Source organism: Topomyia yanbarensis, chromosome 1 (assembly GCF_030247195.1).
Source record: "Topomyia yanbarensis strain Yona2022 chromosome 1, ASM3024719v1, whole genome shotgun sequence".
NCBI lineage: Eukaryota > Metazoa > Arthropoda > Insecta > Diptera > Culicidae > Topomyia > Topomyia yanbarensis.
In genome coordinates, this window is record NC_080670.1 from 28,656,336 (window position 1) to 28,676,141 (window position 19,806).

General features: G+C 43.3%; 1 protein-coding gene and 1 long non-coding RNA gene across 2 annotated transcripts; one reads left to right on the forward strand and one right to left on the reverse strand.

The window, feature by feature from the left end:
* Window positions 1-511: 511 nt before the first annotated feature.
* On the reverse strand, window positions 512-9,557 carry LOC131677217 (uncharacterized). The gene is made up of 3 exons (XR_009303297.1): window positions 9,417-9,557; window positions 9,143-9,279; window positions 512-1,334 (listed from the first exon to the last, which is right to left on the reverse strand). It is a non-coding gene; the product is annotated as an uncharacterized LOC131677217 (long non-coding RNA).
* On the forward strand, window positions 9,513-11,476 carry LOC131677199 (acyl-CoA Delta-9 desaturase). The gene is made up of 6 exons (XM_058956905.1): window positions 9,513-9,792; window positions 9,861-9,991; window positions 10,079-10,284; window positions 10,483-10,668; window positions 10,748-10,923; window positions 10,988-11,476. The coding sequence occupies exons 1-6, from the start codon at window positions 9,513-9,515 to the stop codon at window positions 11,149-11,151; spliced, it is 1,143 nt and encodes a 380-aa protein (XP_058812888.1). The 3' UTR covers window positions 11,152-11,476.
* Window positions 11,477-19,806: the final 8,330 nt, after the last annotated feature.

Consider the following 19,806-nt stretch of genomic DNA (forward strand, 5'->3'; position numbering starts at 1 on the left):
ACATTTCCAAATATCTTAATCGAAATGCTACAGCATGATATTGTGTATGCGTAGTAAATACTATGGAGAGTGAAAACAAAACCCCCGACGCGCCGATAGTGCATTGGTTGGGCATCATTGTGCAAACTTTTGTACAATACATACCTATACTACGGCGAGAACGTGATCGTTTTGTCGCTTGCCATTGTGAAGGTATTCGAATACACCCCATAAGGGACCATTCATAAATTACGTAACGCTTTCAGGGGAGGTAGGGGGTATGCCAAATTGTGACATGTTGTGACATATGGGGGAGGGGGAGTAAGCTAGAACGTTACGTAACATATTTTCACTGAAGAAATTTTTTTTTAAAGGAATTTGTTACGTAATAGGGTAGGGGAGGATAGAGAAATTTGTGACAATTTGTTACATGGGGGAGGGGGTAGTCAATTTGAGGCCATTTTTGCGTTACGTAATTTATGAATTGTCCCTAATTACACTGCTGTTCTTTTTCGTGGTGAAGTAATAAGCGGCTCGATTGTGCTTGGTGCCGGGCGGGATAACTACCGGCCAGGAATACTAATCGGTTAGTCACGCCGCCAACCTTCGGTTCACATGTTGTTGTTACTTACCTACCCAGACACACACTTTTGGAAACGAACGGTTGCGACGGTCGCTAGTACGAATCTAAATTGTTTGAACTGTTGTTATTATCAAAAACAAAGTTGTTGTGCTACCTTCCAGAGCGGAACTTAACTTTTTATTTTGACCGATTCTTATTGTAACGAACACGTTCCTATGTACAAGATTAACCCTTCCAGGTTCGGGCCCCGATCATATGACGACAACGATCAGCACCTTAACCTCAGTACCGTCGGGCCGGGATTTGTTATCAAATATGACACTGCTTTTGTTACAAATGCTGAAAATCACTGCCAAGTACGGCGACAAGACTAATATTGTATTGGTAAAGTAGGCCAAGGTTCTATGAAACGTTGCACCAATAATTTCGTTACGTACCCAAAGGAAGGTCATCGACACAACTGAGTAATAGTAGCTGATTATGTTTCTTTACAAATCCATTTTTAACAGAACCACCCCAGTTATCGGTTCATCGAATAACGATTTACTGCAAAGACAGTTTGTTCATTCACTCGAACTATGCCTCATCATTACATCATCCTATCGTCGAATCGCATCGCATGTATCACAAATGACCCCCTTCCTCCCTCCTCTGGGCTTCTGGACAAGCTAGATAGAATGCGCTGACCGCGTTGCGAGTATAACATACTAATGTGGGATTGGATGCATGGAACGCGTGCTCGGCTGGACTGGGTGTGATGTTTTTCGTTTACCTACAAATAGGTTTAGATGTGGAAAAAGTTGTTAATAACGAAAGGGAAACAAAACCGGTGATAAGGCGGCGGCGACCGGACGAGTGCGTTTGCCGGGGAGCAGAAAAAACCGGCTGTTTGATCTTTTTTTTTTTTTTCGTGAGTCACATGCCGGTGTCACGGCGACGATGCAGGTGGTGCTCCTCAATCGATTCTGTCCAGGTGTTTCGAGTTCTGCGCAGACAGGAAATGATGGTGGGGTTGGTGATGGTAGATGTTATCGCATCATAGAAAGCACAGTCCAAAATCGACCGATCCGGGTATTTTTTTTTTCTATTCTAACAAAACAAACAAGTCTGTGTCGGGGAATCTGTCTGATAAGAGTGAATGTACTTACGAATGATGATTTTTTTTTCATGGGTACTATTTGTATTTTATCAGCCTTCTGGATGAAACGTTCGACAAGATGATAACACATGACTAATTGTTTGAGAGATGCAGATAAGGTTTGGGTTTAGAAGCTAGGCGATGCTGGACCAATCTCTAGTGATTGTTGCTGCTATTGTTATTGCTGGTAACTGCGTTGCTCACTGAAGGATTTTTTGATAGGCTCTGGCTCCCACTTGGTGTGAATTGGGGGGTCAAATTTATGACCATGGCTGTGTCATTCTTGGGGCTTATTTGTTTATTCGTTTTTTCCTTGTTTATTTGATACGGCTCTATGCGTTAGCATAACTGGGCCGTGGGTCTTTTATGATTTTTACAATATGTAAATATTAAAATTTACTTTCATGTGTCCATCGGGTCTTGTTGACGCAGCTTGCTGTTGCGTGTTGAGATCCTCTTCTTTGGTGGTGAAACATAAGGTACGCCGTCTGCCGCACTGTGGGGGTCATTCGGTCCGTCTTCTCTTACATTTTCGTTCACGTCCATGTCGTCATCGGTACTGCATTCATGATGATCACGGTCCGATGTTCTTGTTTGTTTCTTGTACTTACGGGTCGCTGTTGTAAATCCTTCGTCATCGGTATTTGATTCTTTATTGCTGGTGTTTGTTGTTGGTTCAGAGATATTTGGTGTAATCGTTGTTACTTCGCTGTTTGAAATGGCAGTTGGTTTGGTGTTGTTTACTGCCTGGTCCGCAGTCGTTGGTTTAACAACCGGTTGTGGTTTAGCATACGATGATTGTATACCGGTTATGGTCGTAGCAGGTGGAATTTCCTTAGCAGTCTCTGCGCAAGCTTTTCCGTGGTATTGCGGCTGATCACAATACTGGCATGTAGGAATTTGCCCTGGGTACGAGATTAGTGTTCGTTGAGAATATTCAATACCTCGGGGTGATGTGCATGTGAAAGTCAAGTAAGAGGGAATAAGTTTTGTCGGACGCATTCTCACCACACGAACGCCGTTGCGGAGTCCTGTGAAGTAGTTCCTCCAAATATCTCACGTGACACTATTCTCCTTTCCGTATTGTGACATGATTTTTTGATAACGGAGTCGCTAGTACGTGGTATCTTTATTTCAATACTGTTAACATCTATATATGTCGGGATACTGTATAAAATGCCATTACATTCGACGACGTGTTTCATGTTGTTCTCGGAAGCGAATGATTCTGTTTGACTAATGTTTTTGAACATAATCAGTACCGCATGACGTAAATGATGGAATTGCACCGCATTAACTTCTGCTACGTTCAGATTCATGTTCACTTTCAACATTTGCTCCACTTCACGAATTGATTGTCTTACCGGACATTTCGAGTAGTCAACAGCAACACAGTTTGCCCGCAACGGGACATACTCTTGCTTTGTATTGTCACTCATTGTTTGTTCACGTTTCACACACTAGGTAGAAGGAATCAATTTTTGCCTTTGCAAATAGACCAAGCGGCGCGCGGGTAAATTTGATTCCTTGCCCTGCTACAGCGACTTCTAGCGTCTGGACTGAGCGAGATGAGAAACCGAACTGTGTATTCATTGTATTCTTCATCAACAGACCCCTTGGTCCCAATGGAGGTAGCTTAGACTAGTTACATTTAAAGATAGACAAGGTTTCTACCTCCGCTGACTCCCGAGGCATGTACGTCACCGGCCGAGAGTTAATCATCTCTTCCGATTAATCCAAAACAGGTAACAACACCTCGTCGCTTAGTTTTCTGCTATCATCGAATGTCAGATCTCACTTTCCCCCTTTCAACGTTTCCCAGCTTCAACCCATGTAAGAGGCCAAAGGTGGGTTGAAGTGCCACTGTGGTTGAGCATCCACGAAAGCTTCCACGCAATTGATGTCAATTTGTCTTCCCTTCCCCCCTTCCTAACTCTTACAGCTTGAAAATTTGTTCCATTACCCGAAAATACTTCTAGCGGGACTTCTCTGCGACACATAAATCTGCCATGGTGTACGCCTGGCTAGTGAGACTGTGTATGACTCTCGTGGTCAAGCACGTCATCGATGCCGCCCATCGCTTTTCATTCCAACAGTAACGTTCAGTAAACCAAAATAGTCGATGCTCACGGGCACAAAATGGTCGTATTCTCGACGTGATCCTCTGATCGGGCAAAGATGCTATTCTAGGAAATTTGGGGAAACACTTGCGGACTCAACACCAGATGCATTTCTTTGACGCCCGCAGTACTGTCGCTTGCAATTTCGGAACAAAAAGCGGTGTCAGATTTCGTCCACTACCGTCTCACGATTGGCGTGGCCAAATGGCTTGTGATAGAAAAACAGAAGCTTCTTGGTGACATTGTGGTTTTTAGCGAGCGCAATCGGGAATCTCAGCGCGAACGGAATGAATTCAGCATGTGCGGATCGACTCTTCAACTGCATAACATCATTAGCATCCAACAACGTTCTGGAACATGCCATCGCTCTGAAAGCAAATCTCGATTTTTGAACAAAATCTTCACTCTATCAGCGAAAAACCTTTTGTAGAACTTTTCTCCACAGGTAATTTTTAGTAACTTCGATACTGGTAAGTGGTGTCACTAACGCTGCCAATGGCTTGTTTTGAATTTCCAAGGGCGTCGGATAAGTAGGCAACGCTGCAATTCGTGGGCCTAACTTTTTAGTGCGACAGTTCGAAATGAAACGAAAAATACAGGCAACCGTTCAAATTGAAACTATCCAACATGAAAAGCGGATGGTGTCAACAAAAGGTTTTAGTGTAATCTTTTTTCGTGGAATAAATGGACGGCTCGAAGCTCTTCTTTTGGGTTTAGTTTCCCTCTGATGGCCAAAGTGCATCGGACGATGCTGAAATCTGTAAGCGTTTACATATTCACCGTTCGAATCCATAAGCTGACAGGGTTTTTATTTCGTTTATACATCAGCGCTGTTCGTATTTTTGGTGATCTGATTGAATACACGCTAGTACGACTCAATAGTTGGTCCACAGGAAGGTTCTAGTGATGGGAAAGGCGCGGTCTGTTTAATTGACTGGCATACTCTAGCACCAATAACTGCCGCTAGTAGTTCCAGTCTAAGGATGCAAATATATTGCAACGGCGCTAGTTTCGCTTTGGATGCGACTAGTACACAACCGTTAGCGGTTTCGCTTACATCAACAAAGACGTGTAGCTGCAAATCGTAACAGTCTTGTGGGAGAGCTGAGGAGAAATAGCAACGGAGTATTTTTAATTTATCGACTGTCAGCATTACTGCAGTCCATCGGTCCCATTTGTCAGCAGAATTGTCGTCAGTTTTTTCATCCCAAGTGCAGCCGCTACGCCACAAGGCTTGGATGATCAGCATTCCGTGAATTGCGAATGGAGCTAGGTAACCGTGTGGGTCAAAGAAGCGCATAACGCAGCTGAATACTTGGCGCTTCACAGATTGCTTCAAGCTCATTTCGTAAATTAGTTAAGAATACGAAAACATCTTCCGATGCGTCCTATAAAACCCCTAGAACACACTCATCAGTGGTAGTTTGGTCGGAACTGAAATGAACCAGTTTATCTGTTCTAGGCACGCCTAGTTCTTCAAGGAAAACAGTTGAATTAGAGACCTAACTACCAATGCGGAATCCAGCCTTCGAATGGATCCTTCTTACTTCAAGTGCTCGTTGAGACGCACTGTCGACAAAATCGGTGCTGTCTAAGTAATCGTCGACATAGTGCTTGTCAATAAGAACTTCTATTGCAACCCGGAACTGCCTAATTATCTGCCGCGCATTTTTGTTTTTTACATATTGCGCGGAACGCGGATTCGGCATTGATCCAAATCTCACTATGTGCATTACCTAGAATTGTGAAGGACCGAAAGGGTCGTTCCGAAAACGAAACCGCTCTGACTGCTTATCATTCCATCTGATCAGAATCGATTAATGATGCGTTTCAGTCATGTCGCCCTCAAAGACGATTGGCCGCTCACGGAAATGATACAGCGCAACTGGCAGGTAAGTGAACGAATCTGGCCCTTGAGCAGTGCTGAATGAAGCGAGAATCCTTTGACTGCGGCCGGCGCATTACAAACCTTGTTGGGATACTTCGAGTTGAGTACCACATTCGATGGAAGGTACCAAACATTACCTGGCATCGCTTTCCCTATATCCTGCGCCGTGAACTTGTGCGCGTATCTTTGCTCCAAATGATGACTGACTTGCTGGCACACGTGCCTCTGCAATTCTTGGACGTCTTCTTCAATTCATCGCCTTGGGGTAGCTGCCTGGTTATCGAGGGTGGTCTTTCTTTCACAAAAGACCGGATTTGTAACGATCTCTCACCCAGAAGGTAGTTTCCTTCAATATTTTTCGTGTGCGGCCATCATCGGCTGATTTCGGAACCATAGTAACTGATATTCGAGATTCTTCCAGCACGTAATGGCTTCAAAGTAGTTCATGGAGTTCAAGATCCTCCGCTCGCTGGACATCATCGTGACAGGAAAAAGTTCCTTCTACTCCCTAAGAAGCTAAATTGGAGTAAATTCCCGAGTTTATGCAATTGGTACACAAACCAACATAAAGTTACATCTAATGTTTTGTGTTTCGGATTCTCCTGATCAGTAACTAACATCTGACTGGGCCTAAACAGTACATTCAGTGCAATTTGTTCACCTGCATCCCCAATACGTGATTTCAAAGGGGCGTAACCATCCTGATGTTACAGACCAATCAAAATTTTTGTAGTGTCACTACGATAATCGTTCACAGGCAAACCTTTCAAGTGACTATATTTGGCTGCAGCATGCGTGTAGTTCAACGGCACTTGATACACTGTGTGAAAATTTTTCAAAGCGCATTGCTTTCTGGAATTTCTCTGCCAGATCCACAGATGAACACGTTTCGAGTCACGTGTCATTCCGGCAGTCTATTTCATCAGAATTGGCTATGATTCCCCTTCTATCTTAATCTGTTCTGCTGCTTCCTTTTCCACAGACGAATTGGATACGCCCTCATTGAGAAAGGCGATCACGTCCACGAACCATTTACCGTTGGTCATCCTGACCGGAACCATTCGAAATAGAACCGGTTGATATTAGGTAACGAACAATGCGCGTTGTAATCTGTTGGCACAGGTATCAAATAGCGCTGATGGTTCGGCGGATAAAGCAATGGACGATGTCACTCCTAGTCGGATTTCACGGCACATTTGATCTTGGAACGGCAATGCGTCTGATCACGCTCGTTTAAGTAAATTTTGCATATTTTCCACTTGTTTTCCCTCCTCATTCTTTATCCCCATGAGAGCTTACGGAAGTATTTGCAGAAACAAATCCCGTGATCTGTCCGATTCCACTCGACATAATTGACGGCTATCCTCCTCAAGCTTCTGACTTCCTGTCGTACTACTTTTGGATTACCGGACACCGGTCTTCCTCCTCTGCGATGTGTATGCAGCAACTCTTCCGGTTGCTTTTCTCTCCACGTATGTTCGCTTTTGTGCTTGTTATCCCGGCGACTTTGCTCCGGTTACATTTCGGTAAAGAGTGTCACTTCTTTCATTTCCGATATGATCTCCGACAACAAATCCGCAAATATTGCCAAAGTCACTACAGCTTGCCGTCGTTTATGCTCTTTAGACTATCCCGTAAGGATTGGCAGTTTCTGAAATGGACCTTTTCTGGCTGCTAATTAGGTATCCGAATCATCGCCACACTACGAGTCCCGGTTATGGTACGACGAAGGCTCACGTTGTGATACCTTTCTAGATCGTATGTGCGGATTACTTCACGATATAGTACCCGACTTTTGTGGTGGTGGGTTGCTTAGGTATTAGTCGATAGCAGATGTGGAGCTTTCTGAATAACCGCCTTCATTTTATGTAATTTTTTTATCAGCTGTTCGCTTCATCTCTAATATCTCGTGCTTAAGCTCGAAATAAGCTAGATGTAGCAGTTCTTGGTGATTCATTCCCAGGTGGAAATTACTTCGTTTTATCTCCTTCATAAGTTCTAGGTCATGTTCGTGCTCCTAATCGACATCTTCTTGCTCCATCCCATTGGCCAAGTACATCGCATTGTTCTTGAAATCAAACTTGAGTTTAAAGATTTTACAATAAACTATTTGCTTGTCACAAAGTGCACAGTCACTATTTGTTGAATCTAGGTTAGAATCCTCCTGTTCAGCCGTGCTCATAATTTTTTCAGTGTTCGGATGAGTTGAAACCCCTTTTTGGAAGCAGACCGCTCTTTTGGATGTAACTAATAACTAGAAATTGAATTTTAATAAATATCAAAATAGGTAACTAAATTTTAATTGCTTACATAAATGGTTTCTCTTCTCCTAAACTTTCCCTCAGCCCAAACGTGAAACAATTCAATTTAGCCTTTCATTGCGATGGATTCAAACCAGGTATACTTACTGTATACAAATTTAGATAAACAGGTACATTCAATATGAGGTAAGTGATTACTTTTTGGTATGGCAATGATTTTTGCGAACTTCCTGTTATCTCTTAACGGCAACCAATCCTCACAGAACTATCATCAATCCTCACTGAGCCACCGAGTCGCTAATGGCGTTTTTGCTTGACTCCGAAACTGTGTCAGGTTCTAACGTCATCCCCAGTTAAACTCATTCCGGAACCGGTTCGGATTTCTGAATGGAGTCATTATGGATTCCAAATCAAATGCAACAACCGATTCCGACTCAGAATCGGTTGTTGCATTTGATTTGGAATCCATAATGACTCCATTCAGGATTCCGAATCAAATTCCGAATGGTTTGACCGGGTCGCTTTCAGCTCATACATTTTGACTGCAGTTGTGGTAGAAACTGACTCAGTTTTGCTTCAAGCAAAAACGACATAGGTGTCTCATTGCTTGAGTATAGTGGTGCCAATCAGGGATGCCATTATGCCAGATTTAGGTTTTGGCAGCTTCCAGACAAAAAGACAAAACTCTCATTCTGCCAGATTTTCAAGTTTTAGAAGCAGCTATTTACACTATTTGTAAATTTTGTTAATAATGTCCCAAATTTTACAAAAATCGATTGATGCACATTCTATGAAAACTAAAATGTATGCCAAATTTCGATGACTTTGAGGTCGCTGTCAAGTGCCAGATTTCGCCAGATATTTTTAGTTGAACTGTCAGATTTTCTTTGAAAACTAGTGGCAACCCTGATGCCAATAGCTATCATCCGAAAGTTAATCTCAGTTCTGCTCAGTTTCACTTTTCGTCATGACTCACCACACATCACATTGTATCGCATATCAAGACTAGCTAAACATCAATTTAAATACCTCCAATGACAAAAGCTATGCACCAATTATGGGAATCCTCCCCATCCCACAATTCAATTACTGTCACCGGCTCTACCCGGAGCTCTCCCGGGGAAAACAAAACACCCTTGCGTGACCCAGTCAGTCAGCCAGTCAGTCACTCACTCATTCGCCGTTGTGTTGTGTTGTGCCTTTATTTTCCGATATGGAAGGCGAGAATGGTTTCCGCCTGCAACCGCGATGCTCGATTGGATCCGCTCTAACCGCATGCGATTGCCGCCAGTTGATAAGATCGGCCCCTCCTGGAAAGTGTTTGTAATTACAGTGAATGTGTTTACATTAGTAGCACCCAGCAGCACCCCGTCTGCTCGCTAGGAAATTCTGTTTGATAATCTCATTTTCAATTGGTTTTATCGATTTAGCTACTACTACTACTCACCCAACGAGCCGGCAGTTTATCGGAGTGGTCAGTGTTGAACGGGCATCTCATTAGAGGATTTGAAGAGTTCACTACCTCAAACGGTGGGCAGCAGAAATGGCTCCCAATATCACCGAGCAGGAGGTCACCGTCGTTAGCAACTGTCAGAATGGCACGGCAGTTCGACAGCGAGTAGGCGACGCCAATCTAGTCACCAGTGACGATAATAATAATCAACTAACGAAAAGCCAACCAGTGCAGCAGAAGCAGCCGGATGATTTTCGGGCGCAGATCCGATGGCCTGATTTTTTCGCACAGTTGTTCCTGCACGTAGGATTCCTGATAGGCGTGTGGCAGCTAGTGACACTGCAGGCTAAGTTCTACACCGCCGTGTGGAGTGAGTAGAATCTGATTTGTTCCCGCTTGACGAGTAAATTGAGTAAAATGTTACATATCACATTTCAGCACTACTACTGGTATGGGGATCCGGCTTTGGAATCACAGCCGGTGCCCACCGGCTCTGGTCGCACAAGTCGTACAGAGCCAAGGTACCACTGCGAATACTGCTGATGTTCCTATTCACCATTTGTGGGCAGGTAGGTGGTGTTAATCGTAACTCGCAGCAAACGCCAGTCGCTAGGCAGCAAGCTTAACAGAGTGCTCGATATTCGCTTGAATTTCAGCGTGATGCCTACACGTGGGCGCACGATCACCGGGTGCACCACAAGTACTCGGAGACGGATGCGGATCCGCACAACGCAAAGCGTGGTTTCTTCTTTGCCCACGTCGGGTGGGTATTTCTGACGCCCCATCCGGACGTGGTAGCCAAGCGGAAGGTCATCGATATGAGCGATCTGGAGGCCGATCCGATCGTTATGTGGCAGAAGAAGTAAGTCGGAGCGTTTTGTTCATTTTGCGTTGTACTTTTTTTATTTTAAACGATATTTCTCCATATTTTTGAGTCATTTTACAACAAAATTCCTCAAAGAAAGATAGTTTTAGTAATTTCTATGACACGTTTGAATTCATTTGTTTTATTTTGTTCGCGTTTAGTGATTTTATTAAATCTTTCCACACCCTCCCACAGATACTACCTTCCGCTGTTCGCCCTGCTCGTCATCGCATTCCCGGTGCTGGTTCCCTACTACTACTGGTCGGAAAATCTGTGGGTCGCCTTCTGGGTGTGCTTCACACTGCGCTTCACCACCACCCTCAACATCGCCTTTTTCGTGAACAGTGTGGCACACATGTTCGGCAATCGACCGTACGATAAGTATGAGCTTTCTCCCATTGAAACCCCTTTTTTAAAAATTAAGAACAAAAAACAACTATGTAACTATGAATACTTTCAGAACAATCAGCCCGGTGGAAAACCTGTCAGTCGCAATCGCGGCGATGGGTGAAGGCTGGCACAACTACCACCATGTTTTCCCGTGGGATTACAAAACCGGGGAGCTGAAGGGTTACATGTTTAATGTGACGACCGGTTTCATCGATGTTTTCGCACGGATCGGATGGGCGTACGAACGTGAGTATTTGATGAAAATCAATGAAAAGTGGCCATTCTCTTATAATAATCATCATTCATGTAGGAAAATCTGTTTCCCCGGCGATCGTGGAAAGGCGTGCGGCCAAGTATGGCGACGGAACACGCTTCCTGACCGATGAGTTCGCACACAAGGATGCCGTGTGGGGTTTCGGCGATCGGGATATTCTGCCGGAGGATGTAGATGATATCGTGCGATTACAAGAATGAGTATTTGTGTGTGAATAGGAGCCATGTTTTGGCATCGGAGTCAAGTTCAATCGGTAAAGCTTTAGTCACCGGAAACGGAACCCCAAGATGCATTATTTACACGTATGTTAGATGTAAGCGGTACATTTTATGAAAAAAATTAGTGAAGGAGTCCGGTAACTCCTAAACACAGTGCATTATTGGAAAATAAGTTTGAAAAGTGTTTACTAATGTGCCGTGGAAGCACACGTAAAGTTCCACTATTTGTCAGGGAAATCAACTGAATGTCGGTACTAAAACAGTGTCTATTTTTCTAAAAATATCACTTTTCTAAATATTCACGCAACGACTTCGTTTTATTAACTGCATAATTGATGATGTGAAGGATGAGTTGTAATTTACTTACTACGAAGGTTTAGAAGCGCCGTTCGGGTTAGTTCTGATTTCTTCATTATCCCTTGGCACACGAGCAATTCAATGGTGTCGCTTCGAAGTCCGATGTCGAGTGACACCGAAAGGTACCTATTGAGGTTGATCAATATTCTTGTTTTCTGTTTTTATATGCAAAATATGTTAGTTTCCGTGGTCACCTATTCGGATTTGCTTCCATTCGCTAGAGCCGTCGAGGCTAAATGTAAAACGGGGTCACTTGAAGGGTCAGTTTGTTGTCGCGATCGCGATGACAGGGGAAATTTCAGTAGGCACTAGGGGCAAGGTCACATCGGGGAAGAGTTCTAACTTCTATTGGAAGTGCTATAAGTCTCAAGAGAAATTGGTCACTTGATAACGTCTGAAAACTGATTTGAACAGTTAAAAGTATATAATATAAAACAGATCGATCAATTTAATATGAAGTAAATTTGGTTTTAATAGTTTTATTATTCTGTCTGTTAGCTGAAAAATTTAACATTTTAAAATTCTCAAAGCTTAAAGATCTTCCAATCTGAAATTATTTAAAGCAGCTTTCATAGACTAAGAGGAACGAAATTGCGATTATATTGGAACTAAAAATACATTTTTATATTGAATTAAAGTAAAATAGTAAAATAGTAAAAGTAAGCTACCAAAGCTACTAAAGGACCAATTGACGAAATTCGTGAGAAATTTCGTGCGAAATTCCGTGCCAAATTCTGTTCCGGAATTCCGTTCGAAATTTCGTGCGAAATCTCGTACAAAATTCCGTGCGAAATTATGCGCTAAATTCCGTGCGAAATTCCCTGCGTAATTTCGTGCGAAATTCCGTGCGAAATTCCATGCGAAATTCTGTGCTAAATTCCGTGAGAACTTCCATGAGAAATTTCGTGCGAATTTCAGCGTGAAATTCCGCGCGAAATTCCAAGCGAAATGTCGTGCGAAATTCCGCACGAAATTTTGTGCGAAGTTTTATGCGAAATTTCTAGCGAAATTCCGTGCGAGTTTTCGTGCAAAATTCCGCGCGAAATTTCATGCGAAATTCCGTGCAAAATTTCTTACGAAATTTAGCGCGAAATTTCGACCGAAATTCCGTGCGAAATTCTGCGCGAAATCCCGTGCGAAATCTCGTGTAAAATTTCGTGCGAAATTCCGTGCGAAATTCCGTACGAAATTCTGTGCGAAATTCCAAGCGAAATGTGCGAAATTCCGCACGAAATTTTGTGCGAAGTTTTATGCGAAATTTCATGCGAAATTCTGTGCGAAATTTCTTACGAAATTTCGCGCGAAATTTCGTGCGAAATTCCATGCGAAATTCCATACGAAATTTCGTGCGAAATTCCGTGCGAAATTCCGTGCGAAATTCCGCGCAAAATTCCGCGAGAAATTCCAAGCGAAATGTCGTGCGAAATTCCGTGCAAAATTCCGTACGAAATTCGGTGCTAAATGCCGTGCGAAATTCCGCGCGAAATTCCGTGCGAAATTCCGCGTAAAATTCCATGCGAAATTCTGTGCTGAATTCGTGCGAAATCTCGAGAAATTTCGTGCGAAATCTCGTGCAAAATTCCGTGCGAAATTTCGTGTGAAATTCCGCGCGATATTCCGTTCGAAATTCTGTGCGAAATCTCGTGTAAAATTCCGTGCGAAATTATGCGCGAAATTCTACGCGAAATTGCGTGCGAAATCCTACCCGAAATTTCGTGTGAAATTCCGTGCAAAATTCCGTGCGAAAACCAGCGCAAAATTCTGTGCGAAATTCCTTGCGAAATTTCGTGCGAAATTCTGTGCGGAATTCCGTGCGAAATTTCGTGCGAAATTCTATGCGAATTTCTGTGCTAAATTCCATGCGAAATTCCGTGCGAAACTTTGTGCGAAATTCCATGCGAAATTGAGTCCGAAATTTCGCGCGAAATCCCGTCCAAAATTTCATGCGAAATTCCGTGCGAAATTCCCCACGAAATTTTGTATTAAGTTTCATGCGAAATTTCTAGCGAAATTCCGTGCGAGCTTTCATGCGAAATTCCATGCGAAATTACGTGCGAAATTCCGTGCGAAAATCCGCGCAAAATTCCCTGCGAAATCCTATGCGAAATCCTATGCGAAATTCTGTGCTAAATTTCGTGCGAAATTCCGTGAGAAATTTCGTACGAAATCTCGTGCAAAATTCCGTGCGAAATTATGCGCGAAATTTCGTGCGAAATTCTGTTCGAAATTCCGTGCGAAATTCCACGCGAAATTCCGTGCGAAATTCCGTGCGAAATTCCGTACGAAATTGCGTGCGAAATTCCGTGCAAAATTCCTTGCGAAATTCCGCGCGAAATTCCGTGCAAAATTCCGTGCGAAATTCCGCGCGAAATTCCGTGCGAAATTCTGCGTAAAATTCCGTGCGAAATTCTGTTCGAAATTCCGTGCGAAATTCCGCGTAAAATTCCATGCGAAACTCCATGCGAAATTCTGTGCTGAATTCGTGCGAAATCTCGAGAAATTTCGTGCGAAATCTCGTGCAAAATTCCGTGCGAAATTTCGTGTGAAATTCCGCGCGAAATTCCGTGCGATATTTCGTTCGAAATTCTGCACGAAATTCCGTTCGAAATTTCGTGCGAAATTGCGTGCGAAGTTCCATGCCAAATTTCGTGCGAAATTCCGCGTAAAATTACGTGAGAAATTCCGTGAGAAATTTCGTGCGAAATTCCATGCGAAATTGCGTCCGAAATTTCGCGCGAAATCCAGCCCAAAGTTTCATGTGAAATTCCGTGCGAAATTTTATGCGAAGTTTCATGCGAAATTTCTAGCGAAATTCCGTGCGAAATTCAGCACGAAATTCCGCACGAAATTTTGTGTGAAGTTTCATGCGAAATTTCTAGCGAAATTCCGTGCGAGTTTTCATGCGAAATTACGTGCGAAATTCCGTGCGAAAATCCGCGAAAAATTCCCTGCGAAATTCTGTGCTAAATTTCGTGCGAAATTCCGTGAGAAATTTCGTGCGAAATCTCGTGCAAAATTCCGTGCGAAATTTCGTGCGAAATTTCGTGCGCAATTTCGTGTGAAATTCCGCGCGAAATTCCGTGCGAAACTCCGTTCGAAATTCTGCGCGAAATTCCGTGCGAAATCTCGTGTAAAATTCCGTGCGAAATTCCACGCGAAATTCCGTGCGAAATCCCGCCCGAAATTTCATGTGAAATTCCGCACGAAATTTCGTGCGAAGTTTCATGCGAAATATCTAGCGAAATTCTGTGCTAAATTCCTTGCGAAATTCCGTGCGAAACTTTGTGCGAAATTCCATGCGAAATTCTGTGCTAAATTCCATGCGAAATTCCGTGAGAAATTTCGTGCGAAATTCCATGCGAAATTGAGTCCGAAATTTCGCGCGAAATCCCGTCCAAAATTTCATGCGAAATTCCGTGCGAAATTCCCCACGAAATTTTGTATTAAGTTTCATGCGAAATTTCTAGCGAAATTCCGTGCGAGCTTTCATGCGAAATTCCATGCGAAATTACGTGCGAAATTCCGTGCGAAAATCCGCGCAAAATTCCCTGCGAAATCCTATGCGAAATTCTGTGCTAAATTTCGTGCGAAATTCCGTGAGAAATTTCGTACGAAATCTCGTGCAAAATTCCGTGCGAAATTATGCGCGAAATTTCGTGCGAAATTCTGTTCGAAATTCCGTGCGAAATTCCACGCGAAATTCCGTGCGAAATTCCGTGCGAAATTCCGTACGAAATTGCGTGCGAAATTCCGTGCAAAATTCCTTGCGAAATTCCGCGCGAAATTCCGTGCAAAATTCCGTGCGAAATTCCGCGCGAAATTCCGTGCGAAATTCTGCGTAAAATTCCGTGCGAAATTCTGTTCGAAATTCCGTGCGAAATTCCGCGTAAAATTCCATGCGAAACTCCATGCGAAATTCTGTGCTGAATTCGTGCGAAATCTCGAGAAATTTCGTGCGAAATCTCGTGCAAAATTCCGTGCGAAATTTCGTGTGAAATTCCGCGCGAAATTCCGTGCGATATTTCGTTCGAAATTCTGCACGAAATTCCGTTCGAAATTTCGTGCGAAATTGCGTGCGAAGTTCCATGCCAAATTTCGTGCGAAATTCCGCGTAAAATTACGTGAGAAATTCCGTGAGAAATTTCGTGCGAAATTCCATGCGAAATTGCGTCCGAAATTTCGCGCGAAATCCAGCCCAAAGTTTCATGTGAAATTCCGTGCGAAATTTTATGCGAAGTTTCATGCGAAATTTCTAGCGAAATTCCGTGCGAAATTCAGCACGAAATTCCGCACGAAATTTTGTGTGAAGTTTCATGCGAAATTTCTAGCGAAATTCCGTGCGAGTTTTCATGCGAAATTACGTGCGAAATTCCGTGCGAAAATCCGCGAAAAATTCCCTGCGAAATCCTATGCGAAATTCTGTGCTAAATTTCGTGCGAAATTCCGTGAGAAATTTCGTGCGAAATCTCGTGCAAAATTCCGTGCGAAATTTCGTGCGAAATTTCGTGCGCAATTTCGTGTGAAATTCCGCGCGAAATTCCGTGCGAAACTCCGTTCGAAATTCTGCGCGAAATTCCGTGCGAAATCTCGTGTAAAATTCCGTGCGAAATTCCACGCGAAATTCCGTGCGAAATCCCGCCCGAAATTTCATGTGAAATTCCGCACGAAATTTCGTGCGAAGTTTCATGCGAAATATCTAGCGAAATTCTGTGCTAAATTCCTTGCGAAATTCCGTGCGAAACTTTGTGCGAAATTCCATGCGAAATTCTGTGCTAAATTCCATGCGAAATTCCGTGAGAAATTTCGTGCGAAATTCCATGCGAAATTGAGTCCGAAATTTCGCGCGAAATCCCGTCCAAAATTTCATGCGAAATTCCGTGCGAAATTCCCCACGAAATTTTGTATTAAGTTTCATGCGAAATTTCTAGCGAAATTCCGTGCGAGCTTTCATGCGAAATTCCATGCGAAATTACGTGCGAAAATCCGCGCAAAATTCCCTGCGAAATCCTATGCGAAATTCTGTGCTAAATTTCGTGCGAAATTCCGTGAGAAATTTCGTACGAAATCTCGTGCAAAATTCCGTGCGAAATTATGCGCGAAATTTCGTGCGAAATTCTGTTCGAAATTCCGTGCGAAATTCCGTGCGAAATTCCGTGCGAAATTGCGTGCGAAATTCCGTGCAAAATTTCTTGCGAAATTCCGCGCGAAATTCCGTGCAAAATTCCGTGCGAAATTCCGCGCGAAATTCCGTGCGAAATTCTGCGTAAAATTCCGTGCGAAATTCTGTTCGAAATTCCGTGCGAAATTCCGCGTAAAATTCCATGCGAAACTCCATGCGAAATTCTGTGCTGAATTCGTGCGAAATCTCGAGAAATTTCGTGCGAAATCTCGTGCAAAATTCCGTGCGAAATTTCGTGTGAAATTCCGCGCGAAATTCCGTGCGATATTTCGTTCGAAATTCTGCACGAAATTCCGTTCGAAATTTCGTGCGAAATTGCGTGCGAAGTTCCATGCCAAATTTCGTGCGAAATTCCGCGTAAAATTACGTGAGAAATTCCGTGAGAAATTTCGTGCGAAATTCCATGCGAAATTGCGTTCGAAATTTCGCGCGAAATCCAGCCCAAAGTTTCATGTGAAATTCCGTGCGAAATTTTATGCGAAGTTTCATGCGAAATTTCTAGCGAAATTCCGTGCGAAATTCAGCACGAAATTCCGCACGAAATTTTGTGTGAAGTTTCATGCGAAATTTCTAGCGAAATTCCGTGCGAGTTTTCATGCGAAATTACGTGCGAAATTCCGTGCGAAAATCCGCGAAAAATTCCCTGCGAAATCCTATGCGAAATTCTGTGCTAAATTTCGTGCGAAATTCCGTGAGAAATTTCGTGCGAAATCTCGTGCAAAATTCCGTGCGAAATTTCGTGCGAAATTTCGTGCGCAATTTCGTGTGAAATTCCGCGCGAAATTCCGTGCGAAACTCCGTTCGAAATTCTGCGCGAAATTCCGTGCGAAATCTCGTGTAAAATTCCGTGCGAAATTCCACGCGAAATTCCGTGCGAAATTCCCTGCGTAATTTCGTGCGAAATTCCGTGCGAAATTCCATGCGAAATTCTGTGCTAAATTCCGTGAGAACTTCCATGAGAAATTTCGTGCGAATTTCAGCGTGAAATTCCGCGCGAAATGTCGTGCGAAATTCCGCACGAAATTTTGTGCGAAGTTTTATGCGAAATTTCTAGCGAAATTCCGTGCGAGTTTTCGTGCAAAATTCCGCGCGAAATTTCATGCGAAATTCCGTGCAAAATTTCTTACGAAATTTAGCGCGAAATTTCGACCGAAATTCCGTGCGAAATTCTGCGCGAAATCCCGTGCGAAATCTCGTGTAAAATTTCGTGCGAAATTCCGTGCGAAATTCCGTACGAAATTCTGTGCGAAATTCCAAGCGAAATGTGCGAAATTCCGCACGAAATTTTGTGCGAAGTTTTATGCGAAATTTCAAGCGAAATTCTGTGCGAAATTTCTTACGAAATTTCGCGCGAAATTTCGTGCGAAATTCCATGCGAAATTCCATACGAAATTTCGTGCGAAATTCCGTGCGAAATTCCGCGCAAAATTCCGCGAGAAATTCCAAGCGAAATGTCGTGCGAAATTCCGTGCAAAATTCCGTACGAAATTCGGTGCTAAATGCCGTGCGAAATTCCGCGCGAAATTCCGTGCGAAATTCCGCGTAAAATTCCATGCGAAATTCTGTGCTGAATTCGTGCGAAATCTCGAGAAATTTCGTGCGAAATCTCGTGCAAAATTCCGTGCGAAATTTCGTGTGAAATTCCGCGCGATATTCCGTTCGAAATTCTGCGCGAAATTCTGTGCGAAATCTCGTGTAAAATTCCGTGCGAAATTATGCGCGAAATTCTACGCGAAATTTCGTGTGAAATTCCGTGCAAAATTCCGTGCGAAAACCAGCGCAAAATTCTGTGCGAAATTCCTTGCGAAATTTCGTGCGAAATTCTGTGCGGAATTCCGTGCGAAATTTCGTGCGAAATTCTATGCGAAATTCTGTGCTAAATTCCATGCGAAATTCCGTGCGAAACTTTGTGCGAAATTCCATGCGAAATTCTGTGCTAAATTCCATGCGAAATTCCGTGAGAAATTTCGTGCGAAATTCCATGCGAAATTGAGTCCGAAATTTCGCGCGAAATCCCGTCCAAAATTTCATGCGAAATTCCGTGCGAAATTCCCCACGAAATTTTGTATTAAGTTTCATGCGAAATTTCTAGCGAAATTCCGTGCGAGCTTTCATGCGAAATTCCATGCGAAATTACGTGCGAAAATCCGTGCGAAAATCCGCGCAAAATTCCCTGCGAAATCCTATGCGAAATTCTGTGCTAAATTTCGTGCGAAATTCCGTGAGAAATTTCGTACGAAATCTCGTGCAAAATTCCGTGCGAAATTATGCGCGAAATTTCGTGCGAAATTCTGTTCGAAATTCCGTGCGAAATTCCGCGTAAAATTCCATGCGAAACTCCATGCGAAATTCTGTGCTGAATTCGTGCGAAATCTCGAGAAATTTCGTGCGAAATCTCGTGCAAAATTCCGTGCGAAATTTCGTGTGAAATTCCGCGCGAAATTCCGTGCGATATTTCGTTCGAAATTCTGCACGAAATTCCGTTCGAAATTTCGTGCGAAATTGCGTGCGAAGTTCCATGCCAAATTTCGTGCGAAATTCCGCGTAAAATTACGTGAGAAATTCCGTGAGAAATTTCGTGCGAAATTCCATGCGAAATTGCGTCCGAAATTTCGCGCGAAATCCAGCCCAAAGTTTCATGTGAAATTCCGTGCGAAATTTTATGCGAAGTTTCATGCGAAATTTCTAGCGAAATTCCGTGCGAAATTCAGCACGAAATTCCGCACGAAATTTTGTGTGAAGTTTCATGCGAAATTTCTAGCGAAATTCCGTGCGAGTTTTCATGCGAAATTACGTGCGAAATTCCGTGCGAAAATCCGCGAAAAATTCCCTGCGAAATCCTATGCGAAATTCTGTGCTAAATTTCGTGCGAAATTCCGTGAGAAATTTCGTGCGAAATCTCGTGCAAAATTCCGTGCGAAATTTCGTGCGAAATTTCGTGCGCAATTTCGTGTGAAATTCCGCGCGAAATTCCGTGCGAAACTCCGTTCGAAATTCTGCGCGAAATTCCGTGCGAAATCTCGTGTAAAATTCCGTGCGAAATTCCACGCGAAATTCCGTGCGAAATCCCGCCCGAAATTTCATGTGAAATTCCGCACGAA